General features: G+C 41.8%; 1 protein-coding gene across 1 annotated transcript in view; it reads right to left on the bottom strand.

Annotated features, from left to right (window-relative positions):
• aebp1b (AE binding protein 1b) overlaps window positions 1-18,125 on the bottom strand; it is a 73,960-nt gene that overhangs the window by 5,126 nt on the left and 50,709 nt on the right. Inside the window, exons 12-17 of the mRNA XM_060856726.1 lie at window positions 15,689-15,833; window positions 9,459-9,541; window positions 7,779-7,902; window positions 6,237-6,433; window positions 5,724-5,903; window positions 2,872-3,241 (exon numbers count right to left, since the gene is read on the bottom strand). Of these exons, the coding sequence (XP_060712709.1) occupies window positions 2,872-3,241; window positions 5,724-5,903; window positions 6,237-6,433; window positions 7,779-7,902; window positions 9,459-9,541; window positions 15,689-15,833 (1,099 nt within the window). The remainder of the gene's footprint in view (window positions 1-2,871; window positions 3,242-5,723; window positions 5,904-6,236; window positions 6,434-7,778; window positions 7,903-9,458; window positions 9,542-15,688; window positions 15,834-18,125) is intronic.

Here is an 18,125-nt window from a genome sequence, read left to right as displayed (position 1 = left end):
ATTGGAAGTATCCTTTCAACACTGACCCTGTTCAGCTTTCTTGTGACTGTTTCAACATGATCACATACTGATTTTTTTAATATATATTACTCATAATCCATTGATTGAAGCAGTTGTCTGTGTTACATGTGATTATTGGCTTTTTATGATTGATACCAACTCCTATCTGCTCCCTTTTACTTAGTTCAAAACACCCACAACCCAATTAACACAGACCCAACTAAGTACTTTTGAACAGTGGTGGCATATGTCCCCACTCCCTGTGGGCTCTGACTTCACATGACTGCAGAAACAATATTGCAGATTTTTTAATCAACCTGTTATGACATATTTCTTGAGCAGGTACCAGTTGAACCCATGTCTCTGGCCCAGATGTCAGGAAAATAACACTGAACTACAAGCACTCGCGAACCAACCTCTTTTTAAAAACATAGCCACCTAATCACTCATACGTAAGCTCCAATAAGGAGCAGCTACCATCTATGACCTCTGGAATCTGTCATGATGTATTCTTCAAGGAACCGTCATCTACAACATTAGGGATATGGGAACCATTCAAACCATTTCGCTGCCTTTGGCCCATATCTGAATACCTTTACTAAACAAAAGTTTCTATACTTCAGATTTAAAATCAACAACTGATCTGGCATCAACTGACATTTGTGGAAGAGAATTCCAAACACACTACCCCACCATGGTGTATGAAAGTGCTTCCTAACATCGCTCTTGAATGGTCTGGGCGTAAACCTTAGACTGTGCTCCCATGTTTGACAATCTCCATCCATTGGAAATCAATAATCTTTATATACCCTATCTTTTGGAACTAACATCTTGAAGATTTCCATCAAGTCCCATTCAATGCTCAAAAGTTTTCAGAAAATAGGCTTAATTTATATGATCTATCATTCTTGTAAACCCCTACATTGTATTTCCTCCAAGGACAATGTACCTTTACTGTGGTGTGGTGCCCACATCTGCTCACAGTACTCTAAGTGGGGTCCAGCGAGGCTTTGTGTAATTGCAGCATAACTTCTGGGTCTTTATTCTCCAGTACTGCTAAATCCTGAAATAGTTGCGCTCTTAAGGTTTTTTTTAAAATCATTCTGTTTAACCTGCCTCAGTAAATATTCCTCGAGCAATGGATACATAAAATGGCCTTTTATAATTTATACACAATGTTCTCTCATCAATGTTGTGTTCTGTGAAGAAGGTTACCTAAGGTTACAAAGAGATCTTGATCAATGGGCTAATGAGTGGCAGATGAAGTTTAATTTGGATAAATCTTAGGTATTGCATTTTGGTTAAACAATCAAAGGTAGGGCTTATGTGGTTCATGATAGGGCCTTGGTGAGTGTTGTTGAACAGAGACCTATGGGTTCAGGTAGATAGTTCTTTGCAAGTTGTATCACATGTAGGCAGGGTGGTGAAGAAGGCATAGAGCGTGCTCAGATGTCATGTTGAGGTTGTATGGAATGGTGAGGTCACTTGTGCAGTACTGTGCATAGTTCAGGCAAAAGCCCTTCATCAGGAATACAGGCAGAGTGCCTGAAGGGCGGAGAGATAAAAATCCATCCTTCAGGCACTCTGCCTGTATTCTTGATGAAGGGCTTTTGCCCAAAACGTTGCTTTTACTGCTCCTCGGATGCTACCTGAACTGCTGTGCTTTTCCAGCACCACTAATGCAGAATCTGGTTTCCAGCATCTGCAGTCATAGTTCAAAGTAGGTAAAAACAATGTACAACCGAAAATGTATAATTCTGCAGCAATGTGTTGTTCATGATGATCAGATTTGAGAAAGCGCTTGACTGTGCAGTCACTGCTGTATTTCATGAAATGTAGCTCATTGTTTGCCCACACCAAATGAAGGATTTGGTTGAGGGATACATTGATCAGGATATCAGAAGTAATTACCTACTGTTCTTCAAAATCATGCAATACAATATTCTGTGTTCACCGAAATAAACGTTTGGGATCTTGGTTTAACAAGAGATCTAAAAAGCCTCTCAGATCATAAAGTCCTGCGTAGTAAAGTGTTTTGGAGTAAAGCCCTGGGTTGGACTTGCCATTGACTTGCGTTGGCGCATTATAAATGTACAATACAGTGATTCTAAAGCTGCTAGACGTAATGGCAAAGACAAGTGCTATTTATCACATGTATTGCATTCTTCCTTTGGCACATGAACGTAAGGTCCAAGAAATATTCAACTCTTAGAAAATTTCATTAGCTTTTCCAAATTTTTATCAAATATTAATTTTGTAAATTTTAAAATATACTTTGTTTCAATAAATAATGTGAAATTAAGAAACTTCCTTTCCATAGGCCCCCACCTGAATGTGTTTTAGAAATGATGCTTAACTATTTTGTAAAAATTCAGTCACCTTATTTTACTGGAGTATGTTTTTCTCTTTGCGATCTCAGGCATATGACAGAGAGGGCAACATCTTTATGCCACTTAAGTTTCAGTTTCTCAAACAGCAGTGCAAATCCTGGCGACATCCATCCCTCCTAATGATCAATTAGCAACTCACATGCTTTCAGGAGCCTGTAGGTTTGACAATTCTGGCTAAGAATTACAATTTCATATTGGCAATATGATATGGATACGATTGTAAGTAAGTTTATGTGCTGCTTTGAGAATAGTGATTTGTGTTAGAAGCAGTTTTGCTGTCAGTGCAACTTAATTTACATGCAATAAATCATATTTGCATATTCTTCCTGTTTATTCAAGGTATACCCTCTTGATTCTCTGGTAAAGGAATCTTCACAGACCAGTGCTTACAGCTCATTTGTGCTTAAATTCCACATCTCTGCCTCTATGATATTGTAGACTATATTCCTGAATGGTGCATTGTGCTATCATTCATACTTACTGCCAACAGCTGAGTGCCATGCACCCCCATTGATGATTCCAAAGCCATTGGTAAAATCATCTGTGTGACATTTGCCTCGATATGTTTCTGTCATAGTAAGATGTGCAGAAGCATAAGAAATAGCTAGCCATTGGAATATTGCATCATCTGGTGTTTCCATGTAACGTATCTTTTCGCCTTCATCTTCCTCATAATCGTCTCTGCTCTGTAGCCTTCGCCTCACATCTTCCTCCTCCTCCTCCTCCTCCTCTTGAGGTTTGCCCAGGTTGAATGGGAAAGTCACCACTTGTTCCCCTCCAAGGAAATTGGCGCCAAGGACAAAAGGGGTTTTTTCTAACCATGTTATGATAGCACGTGTTTCCACCGCAACCTGAAAAAAAGACTAATTGTCAAGATTGATTCTAAAATTTGTGCTGTAACAGTGTGAAACTAAATTTTTGTTTCACAGTTAACCTATTTGTTGACAGTCTCCTGACATCAATTCAAGAGGATGTCTTTTCTCATCTCATTATTGATGTCAGTCACTCTCAGATTACGGAGAATCAATGTTTCGGGCATGAGCTCTTCTTCAGGAATCCTGGATGCTGACTGACCTGCGCTTTTCCAGCAACACATTTTCAGCTCTGATCTCCAGCATCTGCAGTCCTCACATTCTCCCACTCTGAGATTACCTCAAGATTTACACAGATACCTCAAGATATATACAGAATACTATATGTTGGAAATACTCAGTAGGTCCATGCAAAGTAAGAGCAATTGATGCACACACATTGATGATATTTTCCCAGGATTGAATAACATTCGAAATGTCAGATTTTAAGAAAGTATAGAGGCTAGTAAAGCATTAGATTATTTAGTGTGGAAACACGCCCTTCAGCCCAACAAGTCCACGACGCCCCGCCAAAGCACAACCAACCCATACCCCTACATTTACCCTTTACCTAACACTACGGGCAATTTAGCATGGCCAATTCACCTGACCCGCACATCTTTGGACTGTGGGAGGAAACCGGAGCACCCGGAGGAAACCCACGTAGACGCTGGGAGAACGTGCAAACTCCACACAGTCAGTCACCTGAGGCGGGAATTGAACCCGGGTCTCAGGCGCTGAGAGGCAGCAGTGCTAACCACTGTGCCACCGTGCCGCCTACAAGAAGGCTCCCCCGAGATTTTTTGAACTCGGATTGCTGGATTCAGAGTCCAGAGTGCTCACCATTACACCATGGGACCCTGAGATCATTGGAACTGAACTGAATGAAAGGTATGTGATGGGGTGAAATGCAGGAGTTGTTCAATGACAACTGGGTTCATTTTTCCTTCATGTGAAAATGACCATCGTTATCACATGAAATGTTTTGCAGAGTTCTGGTGGGCATGTGAGTGACTGCTCAGGCCAGTTTGTGTCTGGGAAGTTCTGTTGCAAAGACGTTAGGATATTCGGGCATGAGAGTCTCGGAATTTCCTTTTATTTTCAACTGGGAAACCAGGCAAGACAAAAAGAAGTGATTGTGGGCACTTAAAGAAACACAAGATAAATCCTGTCGGGTGTAAATGGCACCTGCAGACCTGCTGTTTGAAAATAACCAAAGGAGTGGTCATAAACTGAAATTGCCAAACTTGATGGTGAATTGAATACTGAAAGGGGAGCTTGTGCAATTAACAGACGATATTTCAATGTCAAAATTCATGGCTGGAGGTGAGGACAATTCTTATGGAAGAGAAATTCTTTTGTGTTGCTGCGTGGGATAAGAAAGGTGAGACCAGAAGGGAAGTAGAATAAATACAATTGAGGGCATCCAATTTGAGGAGGAAGGACATACTGGTGTGTGTAGTCTGTGGTATGCTCAGAGCAGATATGAAGCAAGCAGAAAAACTGGGAAAATGACATAACATACTTGTTGCAAGCCAAGTGGGAATAAGTACCGTATATACTCATGTATAGGTTGATATTGTGTATAAGTTGACCTCTTAATTTGGTCAAAACATCTGGTATTTTTGATGTATCTTGTGGATAAATCAACTCTAGTTTTCAGGGCTCTCTTCCTGACCCCATATAGAGCCTTCAAGGGCATGATTTGCACATTTTTTGATTCAAATGCTATACCTGCATCATCACATGTCACGTGCACCAGTATATATCTGCACAACATGATTTTCAAATCGTTAAATTGAATGTTGATAACTATAGAAACTGTAAATATATACTGTATATATTTATTTACGTAATATTTACTTCCATATATTTGACCTGTGCATGCAAATATCCCAGTTCCTGCTGGTCTGCCTACTAACTTTACTGATAACTGGAATATGGTACGACAGTACCGTTCCACCGTGGTGGGCAGAATGGAGGCAGTTACTCTGTAGATCAATATTCAATAAGGGCCATAATTCTTTCTCCTTTTGTTTGTTGTTTTGTACAGATATCTGACTCTTGTCCATTTTTTGACTCCTGTCAAGCATGAATTTCATTCCCTTGAAAACAATACCTTGTGTCTCAGTCGACTCCCTATTTTCAGCTTTTAAAAAAGTCTTTTAAAGACCTAAATGTGAGTATATGTGGTAAATCATTAAGTCTGTTACCTTTCCTGTAGGTATCACCTGATTGGCTGAATACTTCTGATCTCTTTACTGAGAGATATACAGTATCTGCAGGACTTTAGTATGAAAGTCTCCCTTCACTCCTTGAGTTCATCTAGGTCAAACCATTATTTTCTGCACCCAGCCTGACTATTTCAGATATTTCTTGCCCCATTTATTTCATCGGAGTTGTTGACTAAACAAAGAGCATGCAGATGAATCAACTCCTGAACCCTTCCGACAAAAATGCTGCATATCTGCTGCTTGCTCACCGCGCTTTCTTCTGCTTGGTATTCTTCTGGTATTGGAAGGTGCTGAGTGATGGCTTTTCGAGCACCTCTTGTTTGGTCTTTTGCGCCCCACATCATTGAGGTGAGGTCTGGAAAGTTGTCACTGAGGTCATGTCCTTCTTCTGTCCAGTGTCCCAGTGCCCAGCTGCTGAGTTCTGACCCCTGCGGCATAAGTAAAGAAATTTATTTTCTGTTTTCTTTTTTAATCTTAAGAGACTCATCATGAATGGGTTTGCATCTAAGTCTTTATTTAATTCACAATTTTGGATACTGCCAATCCAATTTCATTAAAAACTGCAACAAATTGATGCTAGTTTGTAATTTTACTCATGAAGTCATGGAAATAACATGACACCCCTGTCTGAAGCTGTACATTGACTGAGAAATACAACATTCAACTTCGACCATACCAGACCTGAAGTCGCAATCAATAGTACAATTGTCTGGTCCTCCCATGTAGAACTATTAACCAGTTATTTCCAGTCAGTTGCTTACTATTTCATTAGCCAGTTCATAACCATCTGGATTGAGAGAGGGTACAAGGTGTATCCTTGTGCTATCGATTATACGTGTGATCCGGGGATTTCCATAGATGTATTCCTTACACAGGAATTGCATTAGTAGCAGTAGTAACTCCCGGCCTAATGCTTCATTCCCATGCATCCCAGCTGTGTAATGAAATTCAGGCTCCCCTGCAAAACATTAATTTATCAAGTGTGAACACTAATACAGTGTTAATTCCAGAGGAAATAAGCCAGAATAATTTCAGTCTTCCAAAATAATCCTGCATGCAATTCTTTTCACTCCTCCTTTGACTGTGGTGAAAATAGTTGCCAGACAGTAGTTCCAAAAGAATAAACACACAAACATACAAATTATTAAGAAGAATAGAACAGTTGCCCCCTCGAATCCGCTGTGTCATTTGTTAACATCATAGCTGATCTTTTTGTGCCATCTGACTCCATTTTCCCCTCAATGGGGCGGCATGGGGACTCCGTGGTTAGCGCTGCTTCCTCACAGCACCAGGGACCTGGGTTTGACTCCCACATCAGGCAACTGTCTGTGTGGAGTTTGCACATTGTCCCCCTGCCCGAGTGGGTTTCCTCCGGGTACTCCGGTTTCCTCCTGCAGTCCAAAGATATGCAGGTCAGGTGAATTGGCCTTGCTAAATTGTCCATAGTGTTAGGCACATAAGTCAGGGGTATAGGGTGGGGGAATGGGTCTGGGTGGGCTACTCTTTGGAGGGTTGGTGTGGACTTGTTGGGCTGAAGGGCCTGTTTTCATACTGAAGGGAATCAAATCCAATTTAATCCTGTTCAAACATCTACTGAACTCAGCCAAACAAATACTCTATGAGCTGACCTGCATTGCAGTCTGTGTTAGAGTTCCAAAGACATTGATCCTCAGAGAAAGATATCCTCCTTGGCTCTCCCTTAACTCAAGCTCCCTTATTTTTAAATGTTGTACCTTAGTTATTGTGTCTCTCCCAGTGGAAAATCATCTGAGCATCCGTGCACGCTCTCAAATCCCATCAGTAAGATCACCTCACGTTTTCCTAACTGCAAATGATAACGGGCCAAATCTGCCCAACTGTTCCTCACAAAATAACCCATTCATCCTCAATCAGTCAAGTGGATTTTCTCTGAAAATATATCCTTTCTCATGGTAAAAAACCAAGACTGAAGAGTTTGTCAGATCTTTCTTCATCAACACCCTGTGCAACTGGAGCAAAACTTTCCTACTTTTCTATTCAACCAAATAACAATCCTTTTTTTCCTTCATCATTTGCTGTGTCTGCATGCTAGTCTTTTGAGATTTACATGCCACGAGATCCAGATCCCTCTATATTACAGAATTTTGCAATTTTTTCCTGTTTAAGTAATTTACTGCTTTCTTCTCAAATGGCTACTCTTTGTGAATTGAACAGTAAATATTTGGAAGAATTTTGTTTGATATTCATCACACTAAAAAGTCTAAGTGGTTCCTTGCCCAGTTTACACCCATTTAACTTATAGTAGGCATACTGAGGAAAATTACCAGGTTCATGCTCTCCTGGATTATCTGATAATTCCATGGCATAGATCTTCAGTCCTTGGGAGCTTCTCCCAATGTTGTAAATCTTCGTAATATTTGGGCATTGTTCATTCACAATCTTCATCAGCTAAGAGACAATTCAAGTGTTAAATATTTTCACTGATTAAATAATTAAGCATGAAAAGCGGGGATCAATGTCAAAGTTGGAGGATGAGTGGAACAAAAATTCACAATTCTTAGCTCAGTTTTCATCAAACAGCATTCTGTATTGTGCCTGCCTGACTTATTTTATCCCATGACTAAGTAAAGAACAAGAGAAGATCTCACAGCATCAAATTTCCAGTGACTTTGGAAAACTATCAAACAAAAACCAGAAGATAAACATCTAATATGACATTACCAAATTATGCTACATTATATCAGTAATGTTTCCTTGACCATAATATCTCAAATAGTACCAAGTTAAAAATCACACAACACTACATTGTAAGCCAGCAGCTTTATTTGGTAGATTTTGGAGTGCAGGTGCTTGTGGAGTATAGGAGTATAGGAGTATAAGAGCACAAGACACAGAATTTGTAGCAAAAGTTTACCATGTTATGCAACTAAAATTATATATCGGAAAAGACCTGGATTGTCTCTGTTACATCTCTCATCTTTTAGAATCAGCATGTTCGTATCAGTTCTTTCATATGTAAATCCCAGAACTTTTTTTAAAAGTTACATTCTCAAGTTAACTTAAACAATAGGTGCTATGTCAGCTCAGATTATGCACTGAAAGTGGGAGGTGCCCTGTGTGAGACTGTCTGTGCCCCAATGTTCAGACTGATTCTATTTCTAAAGGAGGGGATTACAGAATCTTACATGGATTCATGCAGTTTTTGAGCAAAATAAAATGTACTTCAGTAAGTACAAATTCATCCCACAAACTTTTATATATGTTTGTGCACCTGTGTGTGTGTGTGTGTGTGTGTGTGTGGTGGGGGGCATGAGTGAATGTCTGTGGGTGTGTGTGAGAATGTGAATGTAAAGGTAGAAGTCTGTGAGAGGGTGTATATGTGTCAGCGTTTGAGTGAGAGCTTGTGTATGAGGGTCCACGTCAGTGTATGAGTCTGTAGGAATGTGTGCGTGTGTATGCGAGAGGCAGTGTGTATCATGCATTGGGGTCACCTGTAGTGTGATGTGCACCAAATCAAATTGTACTGTAAGACTACTCGATCACCTGGAAGTATCCTGATGGTTTTGACTTGCTCTTAAAAACATATAAAATGCCTTTACATTTCCCTAATCACTAATATTACTTGACCTGTTCAAAATATGCCACTGTGATCTGGTGAACACTTTTGTTTCTCTCCAAAGGAGCGCATATACTGTCCAACACGGTTTATCTGCAATGTTTAAATGATTAAGCAGAGTCATGCAGGAATTCTTGTGAACACTTGCTGGCAATACCAAATTAAGGAGTAGAGAAAACTGAGGAGGAAAGCAGGAAGCAAATAGAGGACACAAACAATTCAATATTTGGACAGTTATCTGGTAATGCATGTAAGCAAGAAGTAGAATGGTTTGTTTTAAATGCTTCGCTTGAAACTGAAATTCACTGTTCAAACTGAGCTGCTGTTGTCTATGAACTACAGTACAACTGAACGTGCCCTGATCTGCTACCAAGTGCACTGGCCATACCTGTCGCATATCCTTGTAGTTATGATGCCTGAAATCAAGACCTTCTTCGGGACTCAGTTCATTGGGTTCATATTGATTGGAATCTGGGAGAGAGGCAGAGCAAGTTTTATAGTTTTCAGTTGTGCAATAATAACTGCAATTTGTATAACCAAATCTGATTTACAACATTTCAAAAATATACTGAGCAGCAAAATGGAGGAAGTTGTTGTGTTGGTTGGGACATTTGTAATGTGGGGAAAAGGTGGGAAATTAACACTGGAAGATACAAGGATGAGATTAAAAGAAGTGTGTTCAAATGCAGTACATTCCTCAAGAGGTTGCTCTTCAGATGAAAATTGGACTGATATGCTTTCTGGCTTGCTGTAGTCATGTGATCTCTGCCATGAGACACTTATGCAGGCAGCTGTCGAACAAACTGTTGACTGACGCCACAGTACAAACAAGACTGTTGTTCTGTAAGCTTGTAACGTGGTGTTAGGGTAGAGCTGACATTGACCCTAAACAAACTGTACACAAGCAGAGCTACTTAAGAACATGTTAACGTTCAGAGCTGTTGAAAGAAGCCCCACAAAATGAATCAAGAAAACACCTCCAGCTGAAAGCTGAGTAAAACACAATGGTGACAAATTTTCCTCTTGATGCCAGTTGAAATTGCAAGTGCATAAATGAAAGCGATGAAGCATATTTCATCTGAAATTTCTCTGAAGAAAAGAAAAGATGGTAGAAGCAGTGAAAAACTTGAATGCATGCTTTAAACCAAATTTGAATCTAACATTTAAACAGTATGTATTCAACATTCAAGTGTAAAAGAGCTTATTGACTACATGAATACAGCTTGCAGAATCATGTGAAAGCAGGCAGCTAAAGTATGATCTCCTCAAGGATAGAATTATCTCATACTTTTAAGGCCTGACTATGATAGCGTGGCTCTGGCTGAGTGGTGGTGGAAGAGCATAGCAGTTCAGTCGCCATCCGAGGAACAGTAACGCGTGGCTGTTGAGGGAACAGAATTTGACTCAAAGAAGTTATAAACTCACATGATCTTTGAGTTTTTAAAGTCAACAGCTACACAACACCTGGGAGAACTGGTCAGTTTGTCTACAATAAGGATAGCGGCCCACAACTCTGCACTATTTTGAAACATAGCTTCAATATTCAAGTGCAATAGTATGGTGAAAAACAAGTTTCCACAAAGTGGACAGTAGAAAGTTCAAAGTGGAAATACAAATTGCAGAGGTCATAGTTCAAAACCTAGACAAAGCAGGTCCAGCAGAGACAAAACAGTATTTTTTATTTTCAGAAGTTAAACACTTTGCTCACAAATGTTTAGCTTGGAAGAAGAAAATTCATAAAGCCAACCGTGATAGCTGATTTTGAGATGTTGGACAGATGGACTGACAAATCCGGTCTAAGTACGGAAGAGATGTCAAGCAAAGATTGGCACATTTCAATCTATTGAACAGGTTGGCAAATTAATTCTAAAGGTGGAAAATAGCTATAAACTATTACAATGAAGACAGCAGAATGACAGCATCAAACAAATACAAAACCCCAGTCATATACTGATGTTTACTTCAACATTATGAGCTTCATGGACCTGAGTAGAGGCTCTGTGATGGAATGATTCTTACCCTGAAAGGTCATATTAGTCTGAAAGCCCTTTGCAATGAAAAGATACCTAGGACTGAAGAGTGGGTTTCCTCCGGGTTCTCCAATTTCCTCCCACAATTCAAAGATGTGCAGGTGAGATTGCCTGAAGTGTCAGAGATGCGTAGGTTAGGTGCATTAGACAGGGGTAAATGTAAAGTAATAGCCTAAGGGGATGAGTATGGGTGGGTTACTCTTTGGACGGTTGGTGTGTACTTGTTGGGCCGAATGACCTGTTTCCATACTTTAGGGATTCTATGATCTGGAATTTCAGATGCGTCTCAGAAAGTCACACATCTCGCCAGAAGCAAATTGAGAACTTGGACGAATAATTCTAAATATGGCAAAAAGTCTTCATTTTTTTTCTAAGTCACGAACAAATGAACACAATGATACAGAAAAGGTCTGACCTTCAACACAAAAATGAAACTTGATGCCACAGTCAAATATGCAGAAAAGAATTGCATTGCTACACACAGGTAATGTATCTCAAGGAAAGAGATTGTCCAAGACAATAGTGTATATCAGAACAATGAACTAAGAATATTTTGAAACAGATTTACAGAGTATATAATTCCTACCAGCAGATGCTGGAGGAAAAACTGACAACCTGCATGCATGATACATGAGTAAGGTGACGAATAAAAGACAATGGAATAAGGAATAGTTTTGCTAATGCACAAATATAATTGTTTCCGTATTGGGTAACTTGAGTAACTGATTTAAAATGTGTTGTTGGAAAAGCGCAGCAGGTCAGGCAGTATCCAAGGAGCAGGAGAATCGAAGTTTCAGGCGTGAGCCCTTCTTCAGGAATGAGGAAAGAGTGCCAAGCAGGCTAAGATAAAAGGTAGGGAGGAGGGACTTGGGGGAGGGGTGTTGGAAATGCGATAGGTGGAAGGAGGTTAAGGTGAGGGTAATTGGCTAGAGTGGGGGTGGGCGCGGAGAGGTCAGGAAGAAGATTGCAGGTTAGGAAGGTGGTGCTGAGTTCGAGGGTTGGGACTGAGATAAGGTGTGGGGGAGGGGAAAAGAGGAAACTGGATAAATCTTGAGTTTATCCCTTGTGGTTGGAGGGTTCCTAGGCAGAAGATGAGGCGCTCTTCCTCCAGCTGTAGTGTTGCTATGGTCTGGCGCTGGAGGAGTCCAAGGACCTGCATGTCCTTGGTGGAGGGGGAGTTGTAGTGTTGAGCCATGGGGTGGTTGGGTTGGTTGGTCTGGGTGTCCCAGGTGTTCTCTGAACCGTTTCGCAAGTAGGCGGCCTGTCTCCCCCGTATAGAGGAGGCCACATGGGGTGCAGCGAATGCAGTAAATGATGTGTGTGGAGGTGCAGGTGAATGCGGCGGATATGGAAGAATCCCATATGGGGGCCTTGGAGGGAAGTAAGGGGGGAGGTGTGGGCGCAAGTTTTGCATTTCTTGCGGTTGAAGGGGAAGGGGCTGGGAGTGGAGGTTGAGTTGGTGGGGGGTGTGGACCTGACGAGGGAGTGGACTTTTCAGAATGCTGATAGGGGAGGGGAGGGAAATATATCCCTGGTGGTGGGGTCCGTTTGGAGGTGGCAGAAATGATGACGGATGATACAATGTATATGGAGGTTGGTGGGGTGGTAGGTGAGGACCAATTAGGGTTCTGTCCTGGTGGCAATTGGAGGGGCGGGGCTCAAGGGCGGAGGAATGGGAAGTGGTGGAGATGCAGTGGAGAACATCGTCAACCATGTCTGGGGGGAAATTGCGGTTTTTGAAGAAGGAGGCCATCCGGGTTGTTCGGTATTGAAACTGGTCCGCCTGGTCCTCACAGCAGGTCAGGCAGCATCCAAATAGAAGTGGCGGAGACGAAGGAATTGGGAATATGGGATGGCGTTTTTACAGGGGGTAGGGTGGGAAGAGGTGTAGTCTAGGGAGCTGTGGGAGTCGGTCGGTTTCTAGTAAATGCCCGTTGATTCAGTCGCCCGAGATAGAAATGGAGAGGTCTAGGAAGGGGAGGGAGGAGTCTGAGACGGTCCAGGTAAATTTGAGGTCTAACTTGATTAAGTTCCAGTTTGTTTTCTTTGGTTTGAAAGGAGCGATGTTTGAATGGGAATTGGACAAACCTGCTTCGTAGCTTACTGTAATTATATGACCTCTGCCATAAAGCACTCATGAGGGCAAACTGGCCAGTAAAATAACAACAGAGGAAAAGCTTGTAAAAATAAATGAAAATGAGAGAGCTGAAATCAATAGACCCCTGAGAGAATGAGGCTGAGAAAATATTAATGAGAAACCAGGAAATGGCCCTTGGTCTTCATGGTAGCAGACAATCATTCCATCCCCAATAATCAAGGGGCAAAAGGAGGGATAAAAATAAACATAACAGTTATCACAAGAGAAAAAGTAATCGAGTTGAGTTTGTACTCTTTGAAGTTGGGAGGAGACCTTATTGAAACATACAACATTCTTAGGGGTCTTGACAAGGTCGTTGCAATGAACTATTTACCCTTGTGGGACTACCTCGGGCTAGAGGGCATAATCTCTGAGTGAGCAGTCACCATTTCAGACAGAGATAAGGATAATGACCTTTCTCAGAGGTTAGTGAGTCTTGGGAATCTTTACCACGGATCTATTGAGACTGGGTTGTTAACTATATTCAGGGTTGCAATAGATAGCTTTTTCATCTATAAGGGAATAAAGACTTCTGGGGAAAGGTGGGATAGTGAAATTGAATCTATCTGTTGTCAGCCATGAAATCGAGTGATGGAGCAGAATCAAAAGACCAAATTTCCTACTTTTGCTCTGCCATCTTCTGGACTTACGATCGCTTACTGCAGGCAGCCAGCTCACAAATAATTCAGTCAAGGCTGTTTTCCTGTGATCTTGGAATTGCGACTGAAACAGAGACATCAACTTCAGATCTGTTGCACAGAAACAGGCCCATTGTTCCATCTGGGTCTATGTGGGCATTTATGCACCGGGTTAGATGTTGCTCACCTAACCCCAACTGCATACTAATTCATTTTGTTCTCCCTCGTATCCTGATCAAGATCCGTGTGGATATGGAGACAGATCATTTGGAGAGTCTAAACTAGCAGTACAGTGACTGGGTTGGAACACTTTGAAAGATAAAAGCTTACTTTCATAATAAATGTGCATTTGCCAGAGTCTCGCATTTCAAGCTTCAATTCAATGTAAATTATTAACTGCTGACACCAGCACTTCCAGATGACTCGTACAGCTCACAGAATTAACATTAACATGTTTATCATTCAAATTTTCCAGGATAGTGACTGAACTTGGGCATCCATCTATTTTGAGAAACAATGGCTGTGCCCAGGCAGTGTGTCATTTGTGGATTGAGCACTTTTGTTGTGATGCCAATTTATGAGTGGCAGTCCCTTCTTCACAGTTGATAAAACTAGCTTGAGGTTGACTGATTTTTCATTCCTCTTGAGATTGTGGTGCTGGAAAAGCACAGCAGGTCAGGCAGTATCCAAGGAGCAGGAGAATAGATGTTTCAGGCAAGAGCCCTTCATCAGGAGCCCTCCAGCATCTGCAATCCTCACTTTCTCCTCATTGATTTTTATTCCTTCCTGCTGGCTTTCTTTGCTGCCATCTGTTCATTTCTTTTGTCCTCTGCTTTTGCCTTCTTGACTACTTATCTCCAGGCTCTCCAGCCAGTTCAACTTCCCATGCACCAACTTGGATCGCTGTTAATTTGAGATTTCCCTTGCAAAATCCCTGTATTGTGGATAAGGGTAATCTCTTGGTCTTGTGTTGATTGGCTCTTTGAGTTCATGGCCGTCATCCTTTTTGGTTGATGTGACTGATCCAACAGAGTCGCTGCTGATCAAGAGAGCAAACTTGCTGTTTTCTGTCATGCCAGCAGATGCACAATATTCCTGTGAAGCAGCTGAATTGTGAGCTGTTCTCAGAGGTTATTGAACTGTGAGTTGTTCAGCCTTTCTTTGGCTTGCAACTGTTGTCCTTGCTTTGTTCTTATACTTGTGATGGTTCCTATCTTTGTCTTCAAGAGGCTATACTCAGTAGTTCCTCAATTTCTTCATTATGATATCTTCAGAAAACAATGCACGAGGCCAGAGTGTGGCATCAAAAGTGGGATCATTTGTGCAACACCATCTCACTCTGCACTTAATCTATGCATGCAGTAAAATCAGAATAATGATGACTTTGAGGCTTCTGTCAGTGAAATGGAGCCAGTTACTGCAACCAAGAGGAGATTTCTCAAGAACTCAACAGCCAGTTCCAGCAAACAAAATCAAAATGCAAGCATCAAGTCTCACAGACTGCTCAGCATTGCACCAATCAGTTGAAACTCTCCAGCAGCATGTAATCTGCTCCGGAATCCACTGATTCCAGAAGGATGCATGCAGGAATCTGGAAAGCAATCAGGTCAGCAACCACATATCAGCTGTCTTGAAAACAGTACAGAGTAAACGTTTATCTATGTATTCTGTTTAATATGTAGTACACGCAGTAAAGACAGCCATACAATATGTGTTTTGTAGAACACATCAGAATAACACATACATGCATCACACATGCCAAAATGCTGCAGTGCACACGTGATATTGCCTTTGCCTGTGAGAAAATTATTACCTGACACTGGACAGCCGAGTACCTCCATTCTCATGCACAGACTTCCATTCCAGGTTTGTGGATTAATTCGGATGAAGCGAGCAACAACGGTTTCTGGAAATTCATTCATAACTGGAGTGTCAGTATCCACATTCCCATAAAATAGCTACAGAAATGGAAGTGTATCAGTTAGTCATCACTGTTGTATTCTAAATTATTTAATAATTCTGTATGGAAAATTAACTTATACAAAAGCTTGTTTGGATGTGTCCAGCACTGACACCATCCAGTACAAAGCAGCCCACTTGATTGGCACCATATCCACAGACATCCATCCCCTTCACTGCTGACATTCAAATGCAGCAGTGTGTATGATGACAGGATACACTGCAGAAATTCGCTGAAGGTCCTCAGACAGTACCTTCCAACCCATGGCCACTACCATCGAGAAAGACGACAGCAGATATATGGGATCACCACCAACTGCAAGTTCTCCTCGAAGCCACTCGCCATCCTGACTTGGAAATATATGACCATTCTTTCAATGTTGCTGGGTCACAACCCTGGAATTCCCTCCCTAATGGTATTGTGGGTCTACCTACAGCACATGGACTGCAGCAATTCAAGAATGCAGCTCACCACTACCTTCTCAAGGACAACCAGGGACAGAAAATAAATTCCAGTGATGCCCACATCCTACAGGTGAGCACAAAAACACCTGCTTGCATCATTCAGGATCAGTCAATTTCTGTATTAGTTCTGGTATGTATCCACAAAGGCGGAGGTGCTCATGAAACAGTGCAGACTGATATAATGAAGCATAAAGTACTCCGATCAGAAACTCTGTTGGTCCCATGATTAAGTATTTCCATTTTAAATCTCATACAAAAACTATGTTTCTGGTTCTGTTCGCCGAGCTGGGAATTTGCTATGCAAACGTTTCGTCCACTGTCTAGGTGACATCCTCAGTGCTTGGGAGCCTCCTGTGAAGTGCTTCTATGATGTTTCCTCCGGCATTCATAGTGGTTTGTCTCTGCCACTTCCGGTTGTCAGTTCCAACTGTCCGCTGCAGTGGCCGGTATATTGGGTCCAGGTCAATGTGTTTGTTGATAGAATCTGTGGATGAGTGCCATGCCTCTGGAAATTCCCTGGCTGTTCTCTGTTTGGCTTGCCCTATAATAGTAGTGTTGTCCCAGTCAAATTCATGTTGCTTGTCATCTGCGTGTGTGGCTACTAAGGATAGCTGGTCATGTTGTTTCGTGGCTAGTTGGTGTTCATGGATACGGATCGTTCTCCCAAACTTTGAACACCTACGGGCGAGAGACGCTAAGACAAGCCAGGAAATGGGAATCCTGTACCAACCGCCTAAGCGCCACATACAAAACATGAGCAAAACCAATGTAGAGTACAAAATCCCATACAAAGATTGCCCAAAACACTACATAAGACAAACAGGAAGACAGCTAACGATCTGCATCCATGAACACCAACTAACCACGAAACGACATGACCAGCTATCCTTAGTAGCCACGCACGCAGATGACAAGCAACATGAATTCGACTGGGACAACACTACTATTATAGGGCAAGCCAAACAGAGAACAGCCAGGGAATTCCTAGAGGCATGGCACTCATCCACAGATTCTATCAACAAACACATCGATCTGGACCCAATATACCGGCCACTACAATGGACAGCTGGAACTGACAACTGGAAGTGGCAGAGACAAACCACTATAAATGCTGGAGGAAACATCACAGAAGTGCTTCCCAGAAGGGCTGGAGAGGCCAGGAACAGGGAGATAATGGACTTGAATGTGTGGCTGGGGAACTGGTGCAGGAAGCAAGGATTTAAATTCTTGGATCACTGGGGTATGTTTTGCGGTTAGGATAAAATATACAAGAGGGACGGGTTGCACCTTAATAGGTGGGGGAACCAGCATTCTGGCAGGCAGGTTTGCCACTGCAACACAGCTGCGTTTAAACTAAATGGGGGTGGGGGGGGTGTGGAGGGGACAACCTGGAAGTTTAAGAAGGAAATTGAAGAGAAAGTTAGAACAAGAGAAGTCAAGAAAGACAATGGTGTCAATGGAGCAGAAAACTAAAAAAGGGATCATGCCATAAGGTTGAGTGAAATAGGGATTGATAGGAAGGGTGAGGGCAGAAACAAATTAAAAATATTATACATGAATGCACGAAGCATTAGAAATAAGATGGATGAGCTTGAGGCTCATTTGGAAATTGGCAGTTACGATGTTATGGAGATAACAGAGATGTGGCTTCAGTGGATAGGGCCTGGGAAATGAGTATTCAAGCTATTGTAAGGACAGACTGGCGGGCACAGGGGGTGGGGTGGCCCTGTTGGTAAGGAATGATATTCAGTCCCTTGTGCGGGAGGACCTAGAATCAGGGGATGTAGAGTCAGTATGGATAGAGCTGAGAAATTCTCAGGGTAGAA

This window comes from Hemiscyllium ocellatum, chromosome 48, assembly GCF_020745735.1.
Source record: "Hemiscyllium ocellatum isolate sHemOce1 chromosome 48, sHemOce1.pat.X.cur, whole genome shotgun sequence".
In the NCBI taxonomy this organism is placed as follows: Eukaryota; Metazoa; Chordata; class Chondrichthyes; order Orectolobiformes; family Hemiscylliidae; genus Hemiscyllium; species Hemiscyllium ocellatum.
This window is presented reverse-complemented; position numbering and strand designations above follow the sequence as displayed.